General features: G+C 39.1%; 1 protein-coding gene across 1 annotated transcript in view; it reads left to right on the forward strand.

Moving 5' to 3' along the window:
* LOC128693156 (extracellular matrix organizing protein FRAS1-like) overlaps positions 1-21,701 on the forward strand; it is a 252,677-nt gene that overhangs the window by 108,547 nt on the left and 122,429 nt on the right. The window contains exons 14-17 of the mRNA XM_070089393.1: positions 11,259-11,405; positions 14,139-14,294; positions 15,342-15,589; positions 18,415-18,736. Coding sequence (XP_069945494.1) covers positions 11,259-11,405; positions 14,139-14,294; positions 15,342-15,589; positions 18,415-18,736 — 873 coding nt within the window. The remainder of the gene's footprint in view (positions 1-11,258; positions 11,406-14,138; positions 14,295-15,341; positions 15,590-18,414; positions 18,737-21,701) is intronic.

Genomic DNA, 21,701 nt, shown 5'->3' on the forward strand with positions numbered 1-21,701 from the left:
ATTTTAAGTTTGAAGTAGTGAGTAAATAGTTTAGCAGTCATCAAGCACACTATACAGTAATGAAATTGAAACAATTATAAGTTTGAAATAAATGATCAAATAGTTGAGCAGTCATAAATTATTTAGGAGTTTTTTGAGTAACTTTTGAGTAATTGGTAGGTGTTAAGTATAGTGCTTGTCTGGTTAATTTTGGGTGATGAGGTGATTTCTAAATAGGGCCTTAAATTGATTTGCAGGCAGGGGCCCTTTAGTGTGCTTCTGCAGTGAATTCCAGATCTTCGGTCCCTTTGCATAGGGAGAGATGGACACGAGGGATATCAAAGAGTGATTTGTGCTTTCTATTATGCCTGTGTGTTCTGTTGTAATTATCAAGGAGGAGTTTGAGAGGAGGGTTAATATTTGAGTACTACACTATAATATTCTGTGTGTGTAGTAGGTACAATAATAATATCTGGATTCCTGGATAGGATTTTGGGGGTCAATGCCCCCGCAGCCTGGTCTGTGACCAGGCCTCATAGTGGATCAGGGCCTGATCAGCCAAGCTGTTACTGTTGTCCTCACGCAACCTGACATATGAACTACAGCCTGGCTGGTTAGGTACTGACTTTAGGTGCCTGTCCAGTGCCAGGGATCTATTGGTAATCCCCCTTATGTATGCTGGGAGGCAATTGAGCAGTCTAGGGCCCCTCACAGTTATTGTGTTGTCTCTTATTATGCTAGTGGCATCCCCTGCATTTTGTTGGGGGATGTTGCATCGTCTGCCGAGTCTTTGCTTTCATAGGGAGTGATTTTCATGTGCAAGTTTGATACTAATCCCTCTAGGATTTTCCAAGTGTGGATGTTTTGCATATTAAGTAAGTTAAGGCTCTTAAAGAGTCATGGAGTGTGCTGTCTTGTGCAGGAGTTGGTAATTAATTGCACTGCAGCTTTTTTGTTGGGTTATTAACAGTTTAAGGTGATTTGCTGTGGTTGAGCCTCATGCACAAATATCATAGGTGAAGTGAGGGTAAATGAGAGAGTGGTAATGAGCAAGAAGAGCTGTTTGGGGTACATATTACCATATCTTTGAAAGGATGCCTACTGTTTCGGAGATTTTCTTGGATATTTGCTGTATGTGGGTCTGGAATTTGAGACTGCAATCAAGGTGGAGACCTAGAAATTTGCCCTCCTATACAGATGTGACAGAGTGAACAGGCAAAAAGGGGGGGGGTTGCCCTGTACATTGCAGAGTCACTTGTTTGCACAGAACTGCTTAATGCCTCAAACGATGTAGTGGAAGTTTTAGCATTAAAGATCGAGAACCAAAACCTAGTCATTGTGGTAGTCTACAAGCCTCCGGATGCAACATCCCAGCAATTCCAGGAACAGCTGTTAAAAATTGACCACTGTCTGGAAAATCTTCCAGCTCCTGCACCCAACATCTTGCTCCTGGGGGATTTCAACTTAAGGCACCTAAAATGGAGGAATATAGCAAATAATATTGTTGCAGTAATAACACCAGGAGGCAGCTCTGATGAAAACTCACACTCGCACGAGCTTTTAAATCTTTGCACAAAATTCAGTTTAAACCAGCAAATAATAGAGCCTACTAGACTGGAGAATACACTAGACCTCATCTTCACTAACAATGATGATCTGATACGAAATGTCACCATATCAAAAACAATATACTCAGATCACAACATAATTGAGGTTCAGACATGTATGCGCGGAGCCCCAGACCGACATAATGAGATTAGTCACGAGGGAGCATTCACCAAATTCAACTTCAATAACAAAAACATAAAGTGGGACCAAGTAAACCAAGTCCTAACCGATATAAGCTGGGAAGATATACTAAGCAACACAGACCCCAACTTATGCCTAGAAAAGATTAACTTGGTGGCACTCGATGTATGCACAAAGCTTATTCCTCTAAGAAAAAGGAGGAGTAGATGTAAAATAGAAAGAGACAGGCGCTCCCTTTACAGGCGACGGAAAAGAATAACAGAGCGGCTAAAAGAGGTCAATATATCTGAAATGCATAGGGAGACACTGGTCAGAGAAATAGCAAGGATTGAACTTAAGCTAAAGGAATCTTATAGGAGTCAGGAATCGCGGGAAGAACTAAAAGCCATAAATGAAATCGAAAGAAACCCAAAGTATTTCTTCTCCTATGGCAAATCAAAGTCGAGAACAACGTCCAGTATTGGGCCCCTACTTAAACAAGATGGGTCCTACACAGATGACAGCAAGGATATGAGTGAGCTACTCAAGTCCCAATATGACTCGGTTTTTAGCAAGCCGCTAACCAGACTGAGAGTCGAAGATCAAAATGAATTTTTTATGAGAGAGCCACAAAATTTGGTTATCACAAGCCTATCTGATGTTATCCTGATGCCAAATGACTTCGAACAGGCGATAAATGACATGCCCATGCACTCTGCCCCAGGGCCAGACTCATGGAACTCTGTGTTCATCAAGAACTGCAAGAAGCCCCTATCACGAGCCTTTACCATCCTATGGAGAGGGAGCATCGACACGGGGGTCGTCCCACAGTTACTAAAAGCAACAGACATAGCCCCACTCCACAAAGGGGGCAGTAAAGCAACAGCAAAGAACTACGGACCGATAGCACTAACATCCCATATCATAAAAATCTTTGAAAGTGTTCTAAGAAGCAAGATCACCACCCATCTAGAAACCCATCAGTTACACAACCCAGGGCAACATGGGTTTAGAACAGGTCGCTCCTGTCTGTCTCAACTATTGGATCACTACGACAAGGTCCTACATGCACTAGAAGACAAAAAGAATGCAGATGTAGTATATACAGACTTTGCAAAAGCCTTCGACAAGTGTGACCATGGCGTAATAGCGCACAAAATGCATGCTAAAGGAATAACAGGAAAAGTCGGTCGATGGATCTATAATTTTCTCACTAACAGAACACAGAGAGTAGTAGTCAACAGTAAAGTCTGAGGCAGCTACGGTGAAAAGCTCTGTTCCACAAGGCACAGTACTCGCTCCCATCTTGTTCCTCATCCTCATATCTGACATAGACAAGGATGTCAGCCACAGCACCGTGTCTTCCTTTGCAGATGACACCCGAATCTGCATGACAGTGTCTTCCATTGCAGACACTGCAAGGCTCCAGGCGGACATCAACCAAATCTTTCAGTGGGCTGCAGATGAGAAATTTCAATTACTCAGATATGGTAAACACGAGGAAATTAAATCTTCATCAGAATACAAAACAAATTCTAGCCACAAAATAGAGCGAAACACCAACGTCAAAGACCTAGGAGTGATCATGTCGGAGGATCTCGCCTTCAAGGACCATAACATTGTATCAATCGCATCTGCTAGAAAAATGACAGGATGGATAATGAGAACCTTCAAAACTAGGGATGCCAAGCCCATGATGACACTCTTCAGGTCACTTGTTCTATCTAGGCTGGAATATTGCTGCACACTAACAGCACCTTTCAAGGCAGGTGAAATTTCTGACCTAGAAAATGTACAGAGAACCTTCACGGCGCGCATAAAGGAGATAAAACACCTCAATTACTGGGAGCGCTTGAAGTTCCTGAACCTGTATTCCCTGGAACGCAGGCGGGAGAGATACATGATTATATACACCTGGAAAATCCTAGAGGGACTAGTACCGAACTTGCACACGAAAATCACTCACTACGAAAGCAAAAGACTTGGCAGACGATGCAACATCCCCCCAATGAAAAGCAGGGGTGTCACTAGCACGTTAAGAGACCATACAATAAGTGTCAGGGGCCCGAGACTGTTCAACTGCCTGTCAGCATACATAAGGGGGATTACCAACAGACCCCTGGCAGTCTTCAAACTGGCACTGGACAAGCACCTAAAGTCGGTTCCTGACCAGCCGGGTTGTGGCTCGTACGTTGGTTTGCGTGCAGCCAGCAGTAACAGCCTGGTTGATCAGGCTCTGATCCACCAGGAGGCCTGGTCACAGACCGGGCCGTGGGGGCGTTGACCCCCGGAACTCTCTCCAGGTAAACTCCAGAACCATTTATCAATATGTTTAGCTGTACATTTGAAGCTCTTTTTCCAAATAACATGAAGTAGGTTTTGTCTATATTGAGAGTAAGTTTGTTGGTAGTCATCCAAGTAGATACTTTTAGTAGTTTGTAATTTACTGTGTCTGTTAGTGTAGTTGGGTTTCAATGAGAGAAAACATAAGTATTGTCATCTGAAAATAAAATGGGTTTAAGGAGTTAAGATGCATTTGGGAGGTCATGATGTAAATGAGAAAGAGAAGTAGGCCAAGGACACTACCCTGTGGGATTTCAACAAAAACGGGTTGTGTAGTGGAATTAGCACCATTTGTGTAAACATAGTACTGTTTTCTATTGCTAAGATAAAATTTTAAGTAATCCAGAGAGTGTCCTCTGATCCCGTAATGTTCAGGTTTTAGGTGCAATGGGTTGTGGTCAACTGTATCAAAAGCTTTTCATTGGTCTGAAAGTCCCAGGGAAATTTTATTTTTTTCGAGTGCCGAATATATTCAATTCAAATTCAAATTCATAGTTTATTCTCTATAAGGATTACAATGCTGAGTTTACAGAATTTGGTTATTGTGTGGTTTACATGTAGTAAAATAATAATTACAGAGTGTACCACTAGAACACCTAGCATGGCTAGGCTTTTCGGGCAGACTTAAATTAAATCTTAAGTTTAAAACATTACAAAATTATGAGGTAAGTTGGTATTATGGCTAAGTGACTAAATACTAGTTTGTGAGTTTAGCAATGTGAATGCTTTTGTTTTGGCACTATACATAGTTTCAGTATTGGAGTATCACAGGCCAACTTATGACTAGTTAAGATTCATTATTTTGAGATTGAGATTGATATTTCTGTTTATGGTCAAATGGGCGAGTGAGTGTAAGTGTTAACCACCAGGTGGTATTCGTGTAATTAGTTGACAAGGTGTATCAGGGAGATAAGATGTTTTCTGATGGTAATTTTGAAGGTGATGAATGTGTCTGCAGTTTTAGAATTTTCAGGTAGGGTGTTCCAGATTTTAGGGCCTTTGACATACATTGAATTTTTGTAAAGGTTTAGTCGGACACGGGGAATGTCATAGAGATGTTTGTGTCTGGTATTGTGCCTGTGGGTTCTGTCGCAACTATCAAGAAAGCGTTTTAGGTCAAGGTTAATATTGGAATTTAAGGTCCTGTAGATGTAGATTGCACAGTAGTAAGTGTGGATGTACTGAACAGGGAGTAAGTTTAGATCTATGAAGAGTGGGGGGGTGTGTTGCCAGGGATGGGATTTAGTGATTATTCTTACGGCGGCTTTTTGTTGGGTTATTATTGGCTTTAGGTGTGTTGCTGCAGTTGAACCCCAAGCACATTTAGCATAGGTGAGGTATGGATATATAAGTGAATGGTATAGTGTGAGAAGGGCAGTTTGCGGCACGTAGTATCGTATCTTGGAGAGGATCCCAACCGTTTTGGATACTTTTTTGGTTATGTGTTGGATATGGGTGCTGAAGTTCAGGTTGTTGTCGAGGTATAGGCCTAGGAATTTGCCCTCATTATGCCTGGCAATTAGAGTGTTGTCGATCTTAATGTTAATTTGCGCATCTCCTGCTCTGCTACCAAACATAATGTAGTAGGTTTTGTCAGTGTTAAGCGTAAGTTTATTGGCTGTCATCCAAGTCGATATTTTGATCAGCTCCTCATTAACAGTGGTGTTGAGGGTGGCAAGATTAGGGTGAGAGATGACATAAGTCATGTCGTCAGCAAAGAGAATGGGGTTCAGGTGTTGAGATACGTTTGGAAGATCATTGATGTATATGAGGAAGAGCAGGGGACCAAGGACACTTCCCTGCGGAACTCCAGTATCAAGTGGCTGTGTTGTTGATGCTGTGTCTTTAATGGTGACATACTGATACCTATTAGTAAGGTAAGGTTTGAAATATGCAAGCGCATGGCCTCTTATACCATAATGGTCAAGTTTGTGGAGTAGGATGCCGTGGTCTCCTGTGTCAAAAGCTTTTCTTAGGTCAATAAAAATTCCTAGTGGATATTCCTTATTTTCCAATGCTGTGTAAAGCAGATCTAGCATTTTTATGATTGCATCATTAGTGCTTTTATTTTTCCTGAATCCAAATTGGCAGGGGTTGAGTATATTTTGTGCCGTTATAAATGAATATAGTCTCCTGTGCACGAATTTCTCAAAGATTTTGGATAGCAATGGTAAGTTTGATATTGGCCTATAGTTGTTTAAATCTGTAGGGTCACCACCTTTATGTATTGGTGTAACCCTTGCCGTCTTGAGTAGTTTTGGGAAGGTGCTAGTTTCTAGTGACTTGTTAAAAAGTAATGAGATAGCATGCGAGAGGACATGGGCCGCTCTCTTGTACAATAATGGTGGGACATGAGACAGATTCCCTGAGTTATTTTTAAGTGACTTTATAATCTCGGTGACTTCCATGGGCTCAGTTGGTGCAAGATAGAAGGAATTTGGGAAATTCCCATCTAGGTAGTTCCCGGCATGGGCATTGGTGCGTGGGATTTTATTGGCGAGATTAGAACCTATGGTTGAGAAGAAGTCGTTTATCTTGTTAGCTGTGTCAGTGGGATGCAGTGGTGTTTCATTAGGTTTAGTTAGGGCAATATTCTTGTTTTTTTTCAGTTTGTGGGTCCCTAGAATCTGAGAGAGTGTTTTCCAGGTCTTTTTTACATCTCCTCTTGTGTCAGTGAATCTACTGGAGTAGTATAGTTGTTTGGCTTTCTTTATTACTTTGGTGAGGACTGATGAATAGTGTTTAAGAATATCTTTGTGTATTAAGCCCTGTCTATATTGCTTTTCATATTGGTGTTTCTTATCAATGGATTTCAGAATGGTGCTGGTTAGCCATGGGCAACCAAGCCGTTTGTTTGTGATCTGTTTCATTTTTATAGGACAATGTTTGTTGTATAGTCTAAGTAATTTGTTAAGAAAAATGTCTGTCAAGTCATCAATGCCATTGGCCTTGGAGAATTCTGTACGCCAGTCAACAGTCTCTAGGTCAGCTGTGAACTTCCTTATTGAGGCCTCATCATGGAGTGTAAATAAAACTTTGTTGTATTCAAGTGATGGTTTACTAATGTTTGTCAAGAGGAAGGTAGGGTAGTGGTCTGTAGTGCTATCTGTGATTATCCCTGATTTAAGGGGGGCTAGTATATTGGTCCATATGTGGTCTATTATGGTTGCACTCGTTTCAGTGAGCCTGGTTGGTTTAGTTATTGTTGGTATGAGAAGTGTGTTGTTCATATTGTTGATGAAATCAGTTACAGGCTGATCATCTAGTAGGCCAAGGTTGATGTTGAAGTCTCCAGCTAAGAGAAGGTGGTGCTTATTCATTTGTCTGTTTATTATTAGTGCCTTTAGTTTCTCACTGAAATTTGGGATGTTTGTGTGGGGTATCCGGTAAATGGCACCGATTGTTATATAGTTCAAGCATATGTATAATTGCATCATTAGTACTTTTTTTTGGTCTAAATCCAAACTGACAGGGGTTAAGTATGTTGTGGGATACTAAGTAGGAGTAGACTTGTTTGTGAATTCATTTTTCGAAGATTTTAGAGAGTACAAGTTTGATATAGGCAAGTTTGATATAGGCCTGTAGTTGTTCAGTTCAATTGAGTTGAATCACCTCCTTTGAGGATCAGGGTGACCCTTGCTGTCTTGATTATGGATGGGAAGGTAGAAGATTCAGTAGATTTGTTAAGAGTTGCAATAATTGGTGACAACACATGAGAAGCTTTTTTATACATGAGTGGCAGTAAGTTATTTAGGTCTCCTGTCTTGTTCTTTAGTGTTTTGATGATGAGTGAGGTATCAGTAGGATTTCTCGGGGCTAGAAATTGAGGTCCAGCCCCTAGCACAAAGCCTTCCCTACCCCTTCTTACCAATCCTTCTTGGGATGACCCCTACCCCTCCTTCCCCCCATCCCAGATTTATATACTCTCCTAGTAATAATAATAATAATAATCTTGATTTCTATAAGTACATGTACAACATATACAAACATAGCTGACATACTGTATAGAAAGCCCCCTGATTATGCAGAGCATTTCAGGCAAATCAGGCAAATCAGGATGTGACCAATCAGCTAACACCCAGGTACCTATTTACTGCTAGGTGAACAAGGACAGCAGGTGTCTTAAGGAAACATGCTCCAATGTTTCCACCCATACTGGGGATCAAACCATGGACCTCAATGTGTGCACTAGCAACTGAGCTATGGTATGAATGTGAGTTGTGTTTGAAATGATGTGCATAATCCAAACTTTACTAAAGAGGCATTTATTCACTTGTAATTTGCCTTGGCATAGTGAAATTTTTTTTTTTTTTTTTTTTTGGGGGGGGGGGGTACCAACCTTGGTTTCAGACAGTAAATAAGTTTATTCAGGTATACACAAATACAGTTACATAGATTATGATACATAGCAGCATATGTGTAGAGAACCTAGGATGACCCAAAAAGTCAGACAGGGTAACTTATTTCCATTGGGGTCCTCTTGTTACCTTATCAATAATATTAGATTAATATACAAAATCAAATGTGGCAGATATTACATAAAACAAATTGTATAAAATATTGAATAAAAAGTGATAAAGATAGAATGAGTAGGCCACAAGAATTATGACAAAAAAATATGAAGAATATTGAATTATAATAGATTTCACTATGAAAATTATTTAGCAATCAGTTGGAATACAATGAAAAATAGAAGACAGTGAATATCTATCAAAAATTAATAAACATTCTAGGAAATGCATTTATTGCCCCAATAACAGATGTTGCTAAGTGCTTGGCCCTCCTTGGTGGGACAGCCAGACAGCCATTGCAAAGAACAGTAGGTTGTGCCAGAATCTGCTGCTTGGAGGGGCACCATTAGCCCTCCCGAAGAGGTCAGCGAATTTGCTAGCAGCCCTAGGGAGAGCTGCTTTGGGGATGTATCAGCATCCTGGTGGATGTTAATTTGATTTCACATCCCAGGTCCTCTGTATAGGTGAAGTCACAGTAGCTGTCAGCTCTGTCTGCTGGGAGGGGCAGTTGGTTGTTCCCACTTGGGGCTCTCAGGGAGCCCAGACATCCACTGTGTGCACACGGATGTTGAGATTTGAGGGATTGAATGCACACTTCCTGTGGCACACCTGACAGTTGCCTCTCGGTCGAATTCCACGGAGCTGGCTCTGTAGTGGAAGTTCCTGGGAACCCAGCTCGTCTTGTGACATCGCTGACATTGTGGGGATGGGAGGAGGGGGGTGCCAGCATGGTGGCCTGGTGGGGCTTGAGGCTGGCAGGGAAAAAGTACCCTCTACAGTTGCGGTGTCGCTGGGAGTTGGGTGCGTGAGGTAGGGGAGTTGAATGATAGAGGCACCGGTAGTTTGGTGTGGGGATGCCCGAGGTGAGGGGTTATGAGAAGCAGGGGGAGGGTCACTGTACACTACACACAGGCAAGCCCAAGGAGTGGGGTGAGGGGCACTTCACTACACATAGATTGTGCACTGTTGTTCACACTCTCCTGCTTACCATAAACACAACATTTATTTGTTTCCCATGCACATCATGAAAGATGTGGGTATGTGACTCCTTAAAACCAGTGTGTTTCCATCACAGTGTGTTAAAAAAAATATATTGCCTAGGCTCATAATAAATGTAATGTATTTGTTCAGAACATACAGCATGTATTATAATTATTATTATAATATTTAAAGGTTACTGAAAGCAGTGAAGAGTTTTTACGAGGATAGTGAGGCTCAAGTTAGAGTATGTAGGAAAGAGGGAGATTATTTCCCAGTAAAAGTAGGCCTTAGACAAGGCTGTGTGATGTCACCGTGGTTGTGTAATATATTTATAGATGGGGTTGTAAGAGAAGTAAATGCGAGGGTCTTGGCAAGAGGCGTGGAGTTAAAAGATAAAGAATCACACATAAAGTGGGAGTTGTCACAGTTGCTCTTTGCTGATGACACCGTGCTCTTGGGAGATTCTGAAGAAAAGTTGCAGAGGTTGGTGGATGAATTTGGTAAGGTATGCAAAAGAAGAAAATTAAAAGTGAATACAGGAAAGAGTAAGGTTACGAGGATAACAAAAAGATTAGGTGATGAAAGATTGGATATCAGATTGGAGGGAGAGAGTATGGAGGAGGTGAATGCATTCAGATATTTGGGAGTGGACGTGTCAGCGGATGGATCTATGAAAGATGAGGTGAATCATAGAATTGATGAGGGGAAAAGGGTGAGTGGTGCACTTAGGAGTTTGTGGAGACAAAGAACTTTGTCCTTGGAGGCAAAGAGGGGAATGTATGAGAGGATAGTTTTACCAATGCTCTTATATGAGTGTGAAGCATGGGTGATGAATGTAGCAGTGAGGAGAAGGCTGGAGGCAGTGGAGATGTCATGTCTGAGGGCAATGTGTGGTGTGAATATAATGCAGAGAATTCGTAGTTTGGAAGTTAGGAGGAGGTGCGGGATTACCAAAACTGTTGTCCAGAGGGCTGAGGAAGGGGTGTTGAGGTGGTTCGGACATGTAGAGAGAATGGAGCGAAATAGAATGACTTCAAGAGTGTATCAGTCTGTAGTGGAAGGAAGGCAGGGTAGGGGTCGGCCTAGGAAAGGTTGGAGGGAGGGGGTAAAGGAGGTTTTGTGTGCGAGGGGCTTGGACTTCCAGCAGGCATGTGTGAGCGTGTTTGATAGGAGTGAATGGAGACAAATGGTTTTTAATACTTGACGTGCTGTTGGAGTGTGAGCAAAGTAACATTTATGAAGGGATTCAGGGAAACCGGCAGGCTGGACTTGAGTCCTGGAGATGGGAAGTACAGTGCCTGCACTCTGAAGGAGGGGTGTTAATGTTGCAGTTTAAAAACTGTTGTTTAAAGCACCCTTCTAGCAAGACAGTGATGGAGTGAAAGATGGTGAAAGTTTTTCTTTTTCGAGCCACCCTGCCTTGGTGGGAATCGGCCAGTGTGTTAATAATAAAATAATTAATATTTTTTATTTACATCTAGTGCCATCTTCTGTCAAGGTAGTATTTTTTTAAATTGGTCATCTCCTGCATAGGCAGGGTGATCCAAAGAAGAAACCACATTCATTTTTATCATTATTGTCATAAGCTTTTCTGTAATTAATCACCTATAACAATCTTAGTGTATATGAGTGAACTCATGCAAATGGCAAAGAAATTAAATCTAATGAACACCTGATTATTGTTCCTTTAATATAATTCTAGTTCTTCATCCTCAGCACCACCAGCAGGGTGTGAGTTATGGCATGCTTCAGAACCTACCTCCTGCTACAAGTGTAAAGAGGGTTGGTTGCTACAATACTTTCAGTGTGTAGAGGAGTGTGGTGCAGGCTTCTATGAATACAGTGAAAGAAATGTCTGCTTAGGTAAGTAACATAGAAAAGAAGCTGTGCTGTGATATATTGCGATAATATAAAAACCAGTTTCAGTACCACCTAACTTTTGCTAAATGCAGACATGTGAAAGTAGCCCAGATTGATTAGAAACTTTATAATTGTCACTAGGAAGATTGGTTGGTGGGTATGTATTTTTCAGTGCAGGTCAACATCACTAATCCAGCATCATTGGGACGTGTAAGGTACCGGATTAGTGATTTTGCCGGATCACAGAGTGGTTAGGTTAGAATATACTTAATCCAACAGTTAAATTGAAATTACAGTAGCCAAAATTAGTGCCAGATTAGTGATTGCTGGATCAGTGATGGCCGACACCTACCAACAGTTTGAGTATTCTACACATGCTTCAGTATCTGTGAGAGATACATCCTGCAAAAATTAGTACAGTAGTTTTATTTTGAAAATAAATCACAGAAGCAATAATGTATATCTGTCTGTATATCCCTGCAATATAGCACAATATCGATAACTTCAGTGACAGCTACAGTAGTATATAACTATTTATACATCCCAGCAATATGTAATACTTATAATTTAAATGTATATAAGAATAACGGAAGTATTCTTTCCTAATGTATAACAGTAGTTTACTGTACATCATAACAAGAGCTATAAAGAATATTTTTATTCACACTGGGTATGCATGTACATGTGTACAATGGGTGAAAGGCTCAAGCAAATACAGTAAGCCCTCTATTTAACACATCTTGATTTAATAGAACCCTGATTTAATAGACTTTGGAAATAGGAGACAAAATGTACTGAGTCAACATATGCTGTCTGTTGTTTACAAAATTGTCTATATTATTAGATTACAGCAAAACAATCTCATCTCTGCCCACCACAGTAACCATTACCACTTTTACAACCACTATACTTTTACAACTTAGTGAAAACATGATAGTAATATTTACAGCACAGGTTATAGTGCAAGTTTCATTTCTCTTTACAAGTATCATTTCATGGTTCATTAATCATCATGATCATAATCTGTAAAGGTCTTGTGTACTTTACACAGCACCATCTGTCCTTATGTAACAGTGCTACATTGTAACACTAGATATCAGTCCACATCCAACAGCCTGCTATCTTCTTGGGCACAAGATCACTGTTGTTAACTTCCCTGTACACTGTACTGTGCTACATAACTCTTGCATGTCATCACAACACTGTTTCACTACATTTCACCTACCTAACTACCCTTCATTTCACACTAATTACTGATCACTGTTCTTCACTAAACATCACTCACTTGATTTTGCTGCATTACTTTATTTCATTGTCTACTGTATCACTTCCTAGGGCACCATCACTTGCTAACAGCAGCTAGACCAATGCACATTGCTGTCACACCATCTTCGTCTTGAATGAATTATTCTGTTTGACATTTATGGCAGCTGGTGCCCTTTATATCATCTTCAAGAGAATTCTCTTACCACTAGTGCATACTTATGTATATTTGTAAACTGCCTGTTACTGAAGATGACGATGTGTCTGTTACCTGCATAACAATATACGGTGGATCCCCGACTTACGATATTAATTTGTTCCAGAAGGCTGTTCAGGTGCCGTTACCGAATGAATTTGCTCCCATAAGGAATATTGTAAATTAGATTAGTTCGTTTCAGACCCCCAAAAATACACTTACAAAAGCACTTACAAAAAATACACTTACATAATTGTTCGAGTTGGGAGCTGGTCATAAGTCAGGGGTCCACTGTATTCCATATGATTATTATGAACCTTATCCTCACAGTAAAGTTTTTTTCAGTGAACCTGTAATATATACAGTAACCCCTTCTCCTGTAATTTATATAGGAGAAGGGGATACTGGAATTGTTTTCCTCTTTCCCATGGAGATAAGAGGAAATAAAATAAGAATAAGAACTATTAAGAAAGTAGAAGAAAACTCAGATTTAATAAAAGTTAACCACTCTTATCTTGTACTAAGATTAGTCTGCCAGAAATGCCCAACCATGATAATGACTTTCTTTGTACTTAGGAAACCAAAATTGTAATTACACATTGTAATCTTTACAAAGAAATAAAATCTTTATTTTTTATGGGTGTGTAAATATATATGTATGTACATGAATGTGTAGTGTGACCTAAGTGTACCTGGCATTTACCTGAAGAGGGTTTTGGGGGTCAATGCCCCCGTGGCCCGGTCTGAGACCAGGCCGCATGGTGGATCAGGGTCTGATCAACCAGGCTGTTACTGCTGGCCGCATGCAAGCTGACGTACGAACCACAGCCCGGTTGGTCAGATACTGACTTCAGGTGCCTGTCCAGTCCCTTCTTGAAGACAGCCAGGGGTCTATTGGTAATCCCCCTTGTGTATGCTGGAAGGCAATTGAACAGTCTTGGGCCCCGGACACTTATTGTGTTGTCTCTCAGTGTACTCGTGGCGCCCCTGCTTTTCATCTGGAGAAGTAGGTAGTGTAGGTAGAAGTAGCAAGATATACCTGTTATCCAATGTGTTTATGAGACAGAAAATTGATACCATCAATCCTACCAACATGTAAAACAGTTACAGGTTTCTGTTGCACACTCACTTGGCAGGATGATAGTATCTCTCTGGGTGGTTGCTGTCTACCAACCTACTACTTACAAGACTCAAATATTCTTTTTTTTTATTTAATATGACACTGCATTTTTATCATAAAATTTAAACAACATAATTGGTTTCTTTGTTTTTTCCAGCATGTGACCCTCGATGTCGTACATGTTCGGGTTCAGGCCACAGGAACTGCTTAAGCTGCTATAAGGGTGCCACACTACACAGACGAGAAACAGGTGCTGAGTGCCTCACCAAGTGTTATCACCGACACTACCTTGCACTGGATAACACGTGTCAGAGTAAGGAATGCATGTATCTTTGTCTATCATGTGTATTTGATTCCTTAATCGCCAGAGAGTGAAATAAGTTTTATATTAACTTACATGTGGTAAAACTGGTTGTCCAAGTGTGTTACCATTTTTCTCAATACTTGTATGCACAAAGAAACTGGACGAAGTTATTCAAATTTTTATTTCTTTTATGCACTACACAGATAATGTAGTTTACATGTAGTGTTGCCTGGAGTCTGAATTTGTGTTTATTTTGAGAGTTGATATTTAACAAGTAAGAACAGGTTTAACCCTCAAACTGTTCAAATGTAGATCTACGTTCACGTGCGTAGCACTCTGACCTTTATTTTCTCCATTGGAAAGCATGTAAAAAGAAATGTAGGTCTACGTTCGGAGCATTACACATGTAAACGTAGCTCTACGTTTGGACAGTTTAAGGGTTAAGGTGATTAGCTGATGTTGATACCCATGCACACAAACCAAAAGTGAGGTATGGATAGAGTAGAGAGTAGTACAAATTGAACAGGGATGTTTGAGAGACAGTAATATATTTTTGAGAGAATGCCCACTGCTTTTTAATTTTTTTAGAAACTTTCTGGATGTTTGTGTGTTGAATTTGGTTTGCTGTCCAGGTATATTCTTTGTTTGAATGACTTTTAGCTTTGTTCCTAAGCATTATTTAGAAGGTCTTGTCAATATTTAAAGTTTGTCAGTTGTGATCCAAGTAAATGCTTATTTACGGTGTTGTTGGGTGCAGTTGAATCAGCATTTGAAGTGACAAAAATTATGTCATTCTCAAACAGAACTGGTTTAAGTCCCTGCAAAGCATTAAGAAGGTCATTAATGTAGATAAGGAGTATCAAAGGACCCAGGACACTATCTTGTGCGAGTACAAATATGTGAGCTCTTCTGAAGAGGGTATCTCTCTTACCTGTTTTTTATATTTCTATTTAAGTTTCTCACTTTTTCTATGTCAGTATACTTGTGATAGCATTACTCAGTGAGGCAGAGCTTTTTCTGTTATTAATTGTCAACTCTTTCTCTTTCAACATCAAGCTTGTCACTCATCATGTAGTGTATGTACCTTAAACATGGCCAGCACATCAACTTCCATTTGTTTGCACTGCAAGTCGAGCCATAAGTTTCATGAAGGTGAACGTTGTGTTCATGAGTGCAGTCATGGATACTTTCATGACACAGAGTCAGAGAGTTGTCAGAGGTGCCACCCAAGATGTGTCACATGCACAGGACCTTTTATGAACAACTGCAAAACCTGTCTGAATGGGGCCAAGTTGATTGATACGGTAAGAATTCATATGTATTTGATTTCATTTTCTCCTCCAAAAAAAATTCTGTTAATACTGGTTAGGACAATGAGAGATTTTATTTTGGTTATGTATATTAGGCACTTATTTATGTTAGATACAACACATTTATGTTAGATACAACACACTTATTTATGTTAGATACAACACACTTATTTATGTTAGATACAATACACAATATAGACCTACAAAAAGCATTTGATACAGTTGATCATGACCTATTGCACCTAACCAGTATGTATACCAGTATGTATACACAAATGGCATCAACTTCAGTACACAACCTGTTCTTGTTGGAGTCCCACAGGGTAGTGTCTTTAGTAAGTAAGTAAGTTTATTCAGGTATACACAAATACAGTTACATAGATTATCATACATACCAGCATATATGTCAAGAACCTAGGATAACCCAAAAAAGTCAGACAGACTTTCTCATTTACATCAGTGACCTCCCAAATGCATCTAAACTCCTTAAACCAGTTTTATTTGCAGATGACACTACTTATGTCTTCTCTCACCCAAACCCAACTATTCTAACAGACACTGTAAATAACTAACTACTAAAAATATCTATTTGGATGACTACCAGCAAACTTACTCTCAATATAGACAAAATCTACTTCATGCCATTTGGAAACAGAGCTTCAAATGTACAGCCAAACATATTGATAAATGGTTCACCCATTTCAAGACACACAGAGGGCAAATTTCTGGGTCTCCACCTTGATTGCAGTCTCAAATTCCAGACCCACATACAGCAAATATCCAAGAAAGTCTCCAAAACAGTAGGCATCCTTTCAAAGATATGGTAGTATATACCTCAAACACCTCTTCTTGCTCTTTACCACTCTCTCATTTACCCTTACCTCACCTATGGTATTTGTGCATGAGGCTCAGCCACAGCAAATCACCTTAAACCTTTAATAACCCAACAAACAGCTGCTGTGCGATTGATTACTAACTCCTGCACTAGACAGCACACTCCACTGCTTTTTAAGAGCCTTAACTTGTTCAGTATGCAAAACATCCACACTTATTATTGTGCCTACTACACACAGAACATTATACTCCAGCATTAACCCTCCTCTCTAACTCCTATTTGATAACTACAACAGAATACACATGCATAACACAAGACACAAATCCCTCTTTGATATCCCTCATGTCCATCTCTCCCTATGCAAAAATGCTATGCACATAAAGGGCTCGAAGACATGGAATTCATTGCCAGAACACACTAGAGGGCCCCTGCCTTCATATCAATTTAAGGACCTGCTTAGAATCATCTCATCACCTAAAATTAACCAGACAAACACTATACTTAACACCTACCAATTACTCAAAAGTTACTCAAAAACTCCTCAATAATTTATGACTGCTCAACTATTTGATCATTTACTTCAAACTTAAAATTGTTTCAGTTTCATTATTGTAAATTGTGCTTGATGATTGCTCAACTATTTAATCATTACTCCAAACTTAAAATTGTTTCAATTTCTTTCTTTCTTTCAACACACTGGCCGCATCCCACCGAGGCGAGGTGGCCCAAAAGGAAAAACGAAAGTTTCTCCATTTACATTTAGTAATACATGTATATACAGGAGAAGAGGTTACTAGCCCCTTGCTCCCGGCATTTTAGTCACCTCTTACAACACACATGGCTTACGGAGGAAGAATTCTGTTCCACTTCCCCATGGAGATAAGAGGAAATAAACAAGAACAAGAACTAGTAAGAAAATAGCAGAAAACCCAGAGGGGTGTGTGTACATATATGCTTGTACATGTATGTGTAGTGCGACCTAAGTGTAAGTAGAAGTAGCAAGACATACCTGAAATCTTGCATGTTCACGAGACAGAAAAAAGGACACCAGCAATCCTACCATCATGTAAAAGAATTACAGGCTTTCGTTTTACACTCACTTGGCAGGATGGTAGTACCTCCCTGGGTGGTTGCTGGCTACCAACCTACTACCTAGTGTTTCAATTTCATTGTATTAAATTGTGCTAAATTGTAATATTTCATTATTGTAAATTGTACTTGATGATTGATCAACTATATAATCACTTCCTCAAACTTAAAATTGTTTCACCTTCATTGTTTTAAATTGTGCTCAATTGTAATACTGTATTATTATACTACAGTATATCAAAACTGTAATTCTTTTCTACCTAACTTATTAAAGCCACATAGCTCGAACTAATAGAAGATTCAATTTACTTGTACACCTACCATCCGACTTACGACCTGCTCGACATATGACGACTCGACTTACGACCGTGTTTTTTATGCCAAATTTCTGGGAAATAAACAAGTGTTGTGTTGTACACAGTGTTTATCCTAAACCTTACAGTATAAAATACAGTACTAACAGCATAAAAAGTAAAGTAAAACATGAAATACCAAAATAAAACAATAAAATAAAGTCATTAAAAAAATGTTATGTTGACATTCAGTAGTAAAGTTCGACTTATGTCCATTTTGACTTACGACCGGTTTCTCGGAACCGAACTCGGTCGTAAGTCGGATGGTAGGTGTATTCATTGTAACTTAACTAATGACTATATGTACAAATTACAGTAATGTATTGCCCTATTAATCTTAAGTTAGTCTTAAGTTTGCCTGAAATGCTCTGCATATAAAGGGGCTTCTGGCATGTTCACCCAATTATTACACCCCTTAGTACAAACATGTATCATGCTAAAATAAAAATATTATTACAGTTATTATTATTATTATTTTTATAGGCATACTAAAATATATTAGTAACCAAGATTTTATTATTATTATTATTATTTCTCCAAAGGGAATTTGTGAGGATAGTGTTTGCCCCAAAGGAACCTACCTAAGCCTAGAAAAGACTTGCCAAAGCTGTGAAGGTGACTGTGATACATGTTCCTCTGATGGCTCCTTGTGCTTAACATGTCCACCCACCAAACACCTGCTATATGGAAAATGTGTCAATAAGTGCCCTCACATGTTTTATGCTGATAATTCTGCTAATGGCGAATGTCGGGAATGCCATTGGACTTGTGAAAGGTGTCTAGGACCCTCTGAAGCAGACTGCTTAACGTGTGGATCTGGCATGTTTCAAGAGGGTAACAAATGTCTTGCACAGTGCTCTCCAGGCAAGTAAAATGACAGTATTGCTGAAAAAGAAAACTAATCAAGTTTTTCAAGAAAAAAGTATTTAGCTTTCCAGTTTTTTATAAAAATTTCAATGCTACATCATTGCATTCATAGGACTGTAGGGTGAAATTTCAATTTGTAGGGATGTAGAAACAAACATTACCTAGCACCCATATTAGCATTGGTACTTACGTTAAAACATGAATTTGGGCCCCAATGCAGAATTCAAGCCAAGTTAATTCTGCTTCATATTGTTACGTTCATTTAAAAAAAAAAAAAAAAAAAAAAATTGTTACGTTCATAACATTATAAATTTTTAATTTTCTTTAAGAGGAATGAAAGGATACATGAACAAACATTTTTAGCATCCAGATTAGTGTTGTAAGTTATGTAGAGATGTAAATTTGCACCCCAGTTTAGAGCCTGCACAGCCTGGTGAATTCATTAAGAGTCCTTGGTTAACTTAGTTAATTCCCATGGTGCAGTGATAACATGCTTTTTCAAAGTTCATTAGGCCAGAAGTTTGAGTCTTGATGATTGCTCCTTCTTCATGGTTGAAACTAAAGTAAACCTGAATGTAAGAGATTCATGAATCAGAGAATATAGAAATAACATAATGAAGTAGCTGAAAATACAAAAATAAACAGTAAGCTAGTAAACCTTACCAGCCTCAAGCCTTAAGATTTCCACAACAGTGTTTACACTGATGCTGATCTTTAAAAACTGAAGAAATTTGTTCATAAATTATCAGTCTGTTATCAAATTATTTGGTAACTGCATAAATATTAATCATATTAATCTTCTTTCAACAAACTGGCCGTATCCCACTGAGGCAGGGTGGCCCAAAAACAAAAACAAAAGCTTCTCTTTTTTTAACTTTAGTAATGTATACAGGAGAAGGGGTTACTAGCCCCTTACTCCTGGTATTTTAGTCGCCTCTTACAACAAGCATGGCTTACAGAGGAAGAATTCTGTTCCACTTCCCCATAGAGATAAGAGGAAATAAACAAGAACTAGTAAGAAAATAGAAGAAAACCCAGAGGGGTGTGTATATACAGTGGTACCTCAGGATATGAACAGCTCAAAACTCAAACAATTATGTAAATGCTTTTGTAAGTGTATTTTTGGGGGTCTGAAATGGATTAATCTAATTTACATTATTCCTAAAGGGAACAAATTTATTCGATATCGGCACTCAAACAGCCTTCTGGAATGAAGTTCATATCCCGAGGTACCTCTGTATATGCTTGTACATGCATGTGTAGTGTGACTTAACTGTAAGTAGAAGTAGCAAGACGTACCTGAAATCTTGCATGTTTATGAGACAGAAAAAAGACACCAGCAATCCTATCATCATGTAAAACGGTTACAGGCTTTTGTTTTACACTCACTTGGCAGGACAGTAGTACCTCCCTGGGCAGTGGCTGTCTACCAACCTACTACCTAGGACTAACTTAACCCTTTGACTATTTTGGTCATATATATATGTCTTACTCGCCACTGTTTCAGACGTATTTATACGTGTAAATTCTAGCGGCTTCAAATCAAGTAGGAGAAAACTGGTAGAGAATGGGTCTGTGTGGTCAGTGTGCACCACATAAAAAAAATCCTGCAGCACCCAGTGCATAATGAGAAAAAAAAACTGACCTTTTTTTTTTTTGGATTAAAACGCCGACTTTGAGGTGAATTTTCGTATAGTATTTATGGTTGTATTCTCGTTTTCTTGGTCTCATTTGATAGAATGGAAAACATATTACAGAAATAGAGATGATTTTGATTAGTTTCACGATGAAAACGACCTTGAAATTGAGCTCAAATTTAGCGGAAATGTTTGATTTTTACCAATTTTCAAGAGTAAGCAAATCACACCACACGTCCAATACACGTCAACTGGGGAGTCTAATATTCTTTCACTAGTGCACTGATATTATTTATACCATTTTTATAATAATGCAGTAGTCTGTATAACAGTAAATTTTGTTGATAAATTAGACACATGTGCAACTCTTGGGTATCTTTATTGAGGAAACGTTTCGCCACACAGTGGCTTCATCAGTCCATACATAGGAGAAACTATGTATGGACTGATGAAGCCACTGTGTGGCGAAACGTTTCCTCAATAAAGATACCCAAGAGTTGCACTCTACTCAAGATTGATGGACTGAACACATCGACTCAAGGTTGAGGGACTGATTACCTCATTCTCCTCCTGTTCTTCAAGTTTCTCCTATGTATGGACTGATGAAGCCACTGTGTGGCGAAACATTTCCTCAATAAAGATACCCAAGAGTTGCACATGTGTCTAATTTATCAACATGTCGGTTCTCTGAACCATTCATCTACAAAGTAAATTTTGTATTTTTTGTATGAACAAAAAATAAAAATAGAAAGCAATAGTAATAAATATAAGAGGGGCCTAGAGACGTGACTAATGAACAGAGGATATGTTATTGTAGTGCCAAGAATGTCTACATTGTTTATTCTGGACCTTATTTTGAAATTGGCAACTTTTTTAATTTGCATGAAATTGGCCAAATTGCCAATTTCTGACCACTTTATTGGGTAGTTCAAATCAGTAAATGGGCGGTTTCTTGTACTCAACTGATAGAAAAAATGGAGTTCTAAAGAAATAGCTATGAGTTTGGTCAACTGGAACAACAGAATTAGCCAAAAGCAGGGCTCAAAGTCGGCGAAATCACCGATGCGTATATGTCACTGAGACCGCTAACTTCATGGGAGCATAATTCCACAAGTTTTCGACCAAATTTTGTACTTTTGGTGTCATTACCATCGGGAAAAGATTGTCTATCATTTCCTAAGAAAAAATCATTTTTTTTTTTCCAAAAAATTTTGCGACATAGAATGACAGTTTCAGAAAGGGGCTTGCGACAGTCAAAGGGTTAAATAAGTTGTAGTAATTTGAAATAAGAATAAAATAGAGAGAAAATTAACTGCAAAACAGTT

Source organism: Cherax quadricarinatus, chromosome 28, assembly GCF_038502225.1.
Source record: "Cherax quadricarinatus isolate ZL_2023a chromosome 28, ASM3850222v1, whole genome shotgun sequence".
Lineage (NCBI taxonomy): Eukaryota > Metazoa > Arthropoda > Malacostraca > Decapoda > Parastacidae > Cherax > Cherax quadricarinatus.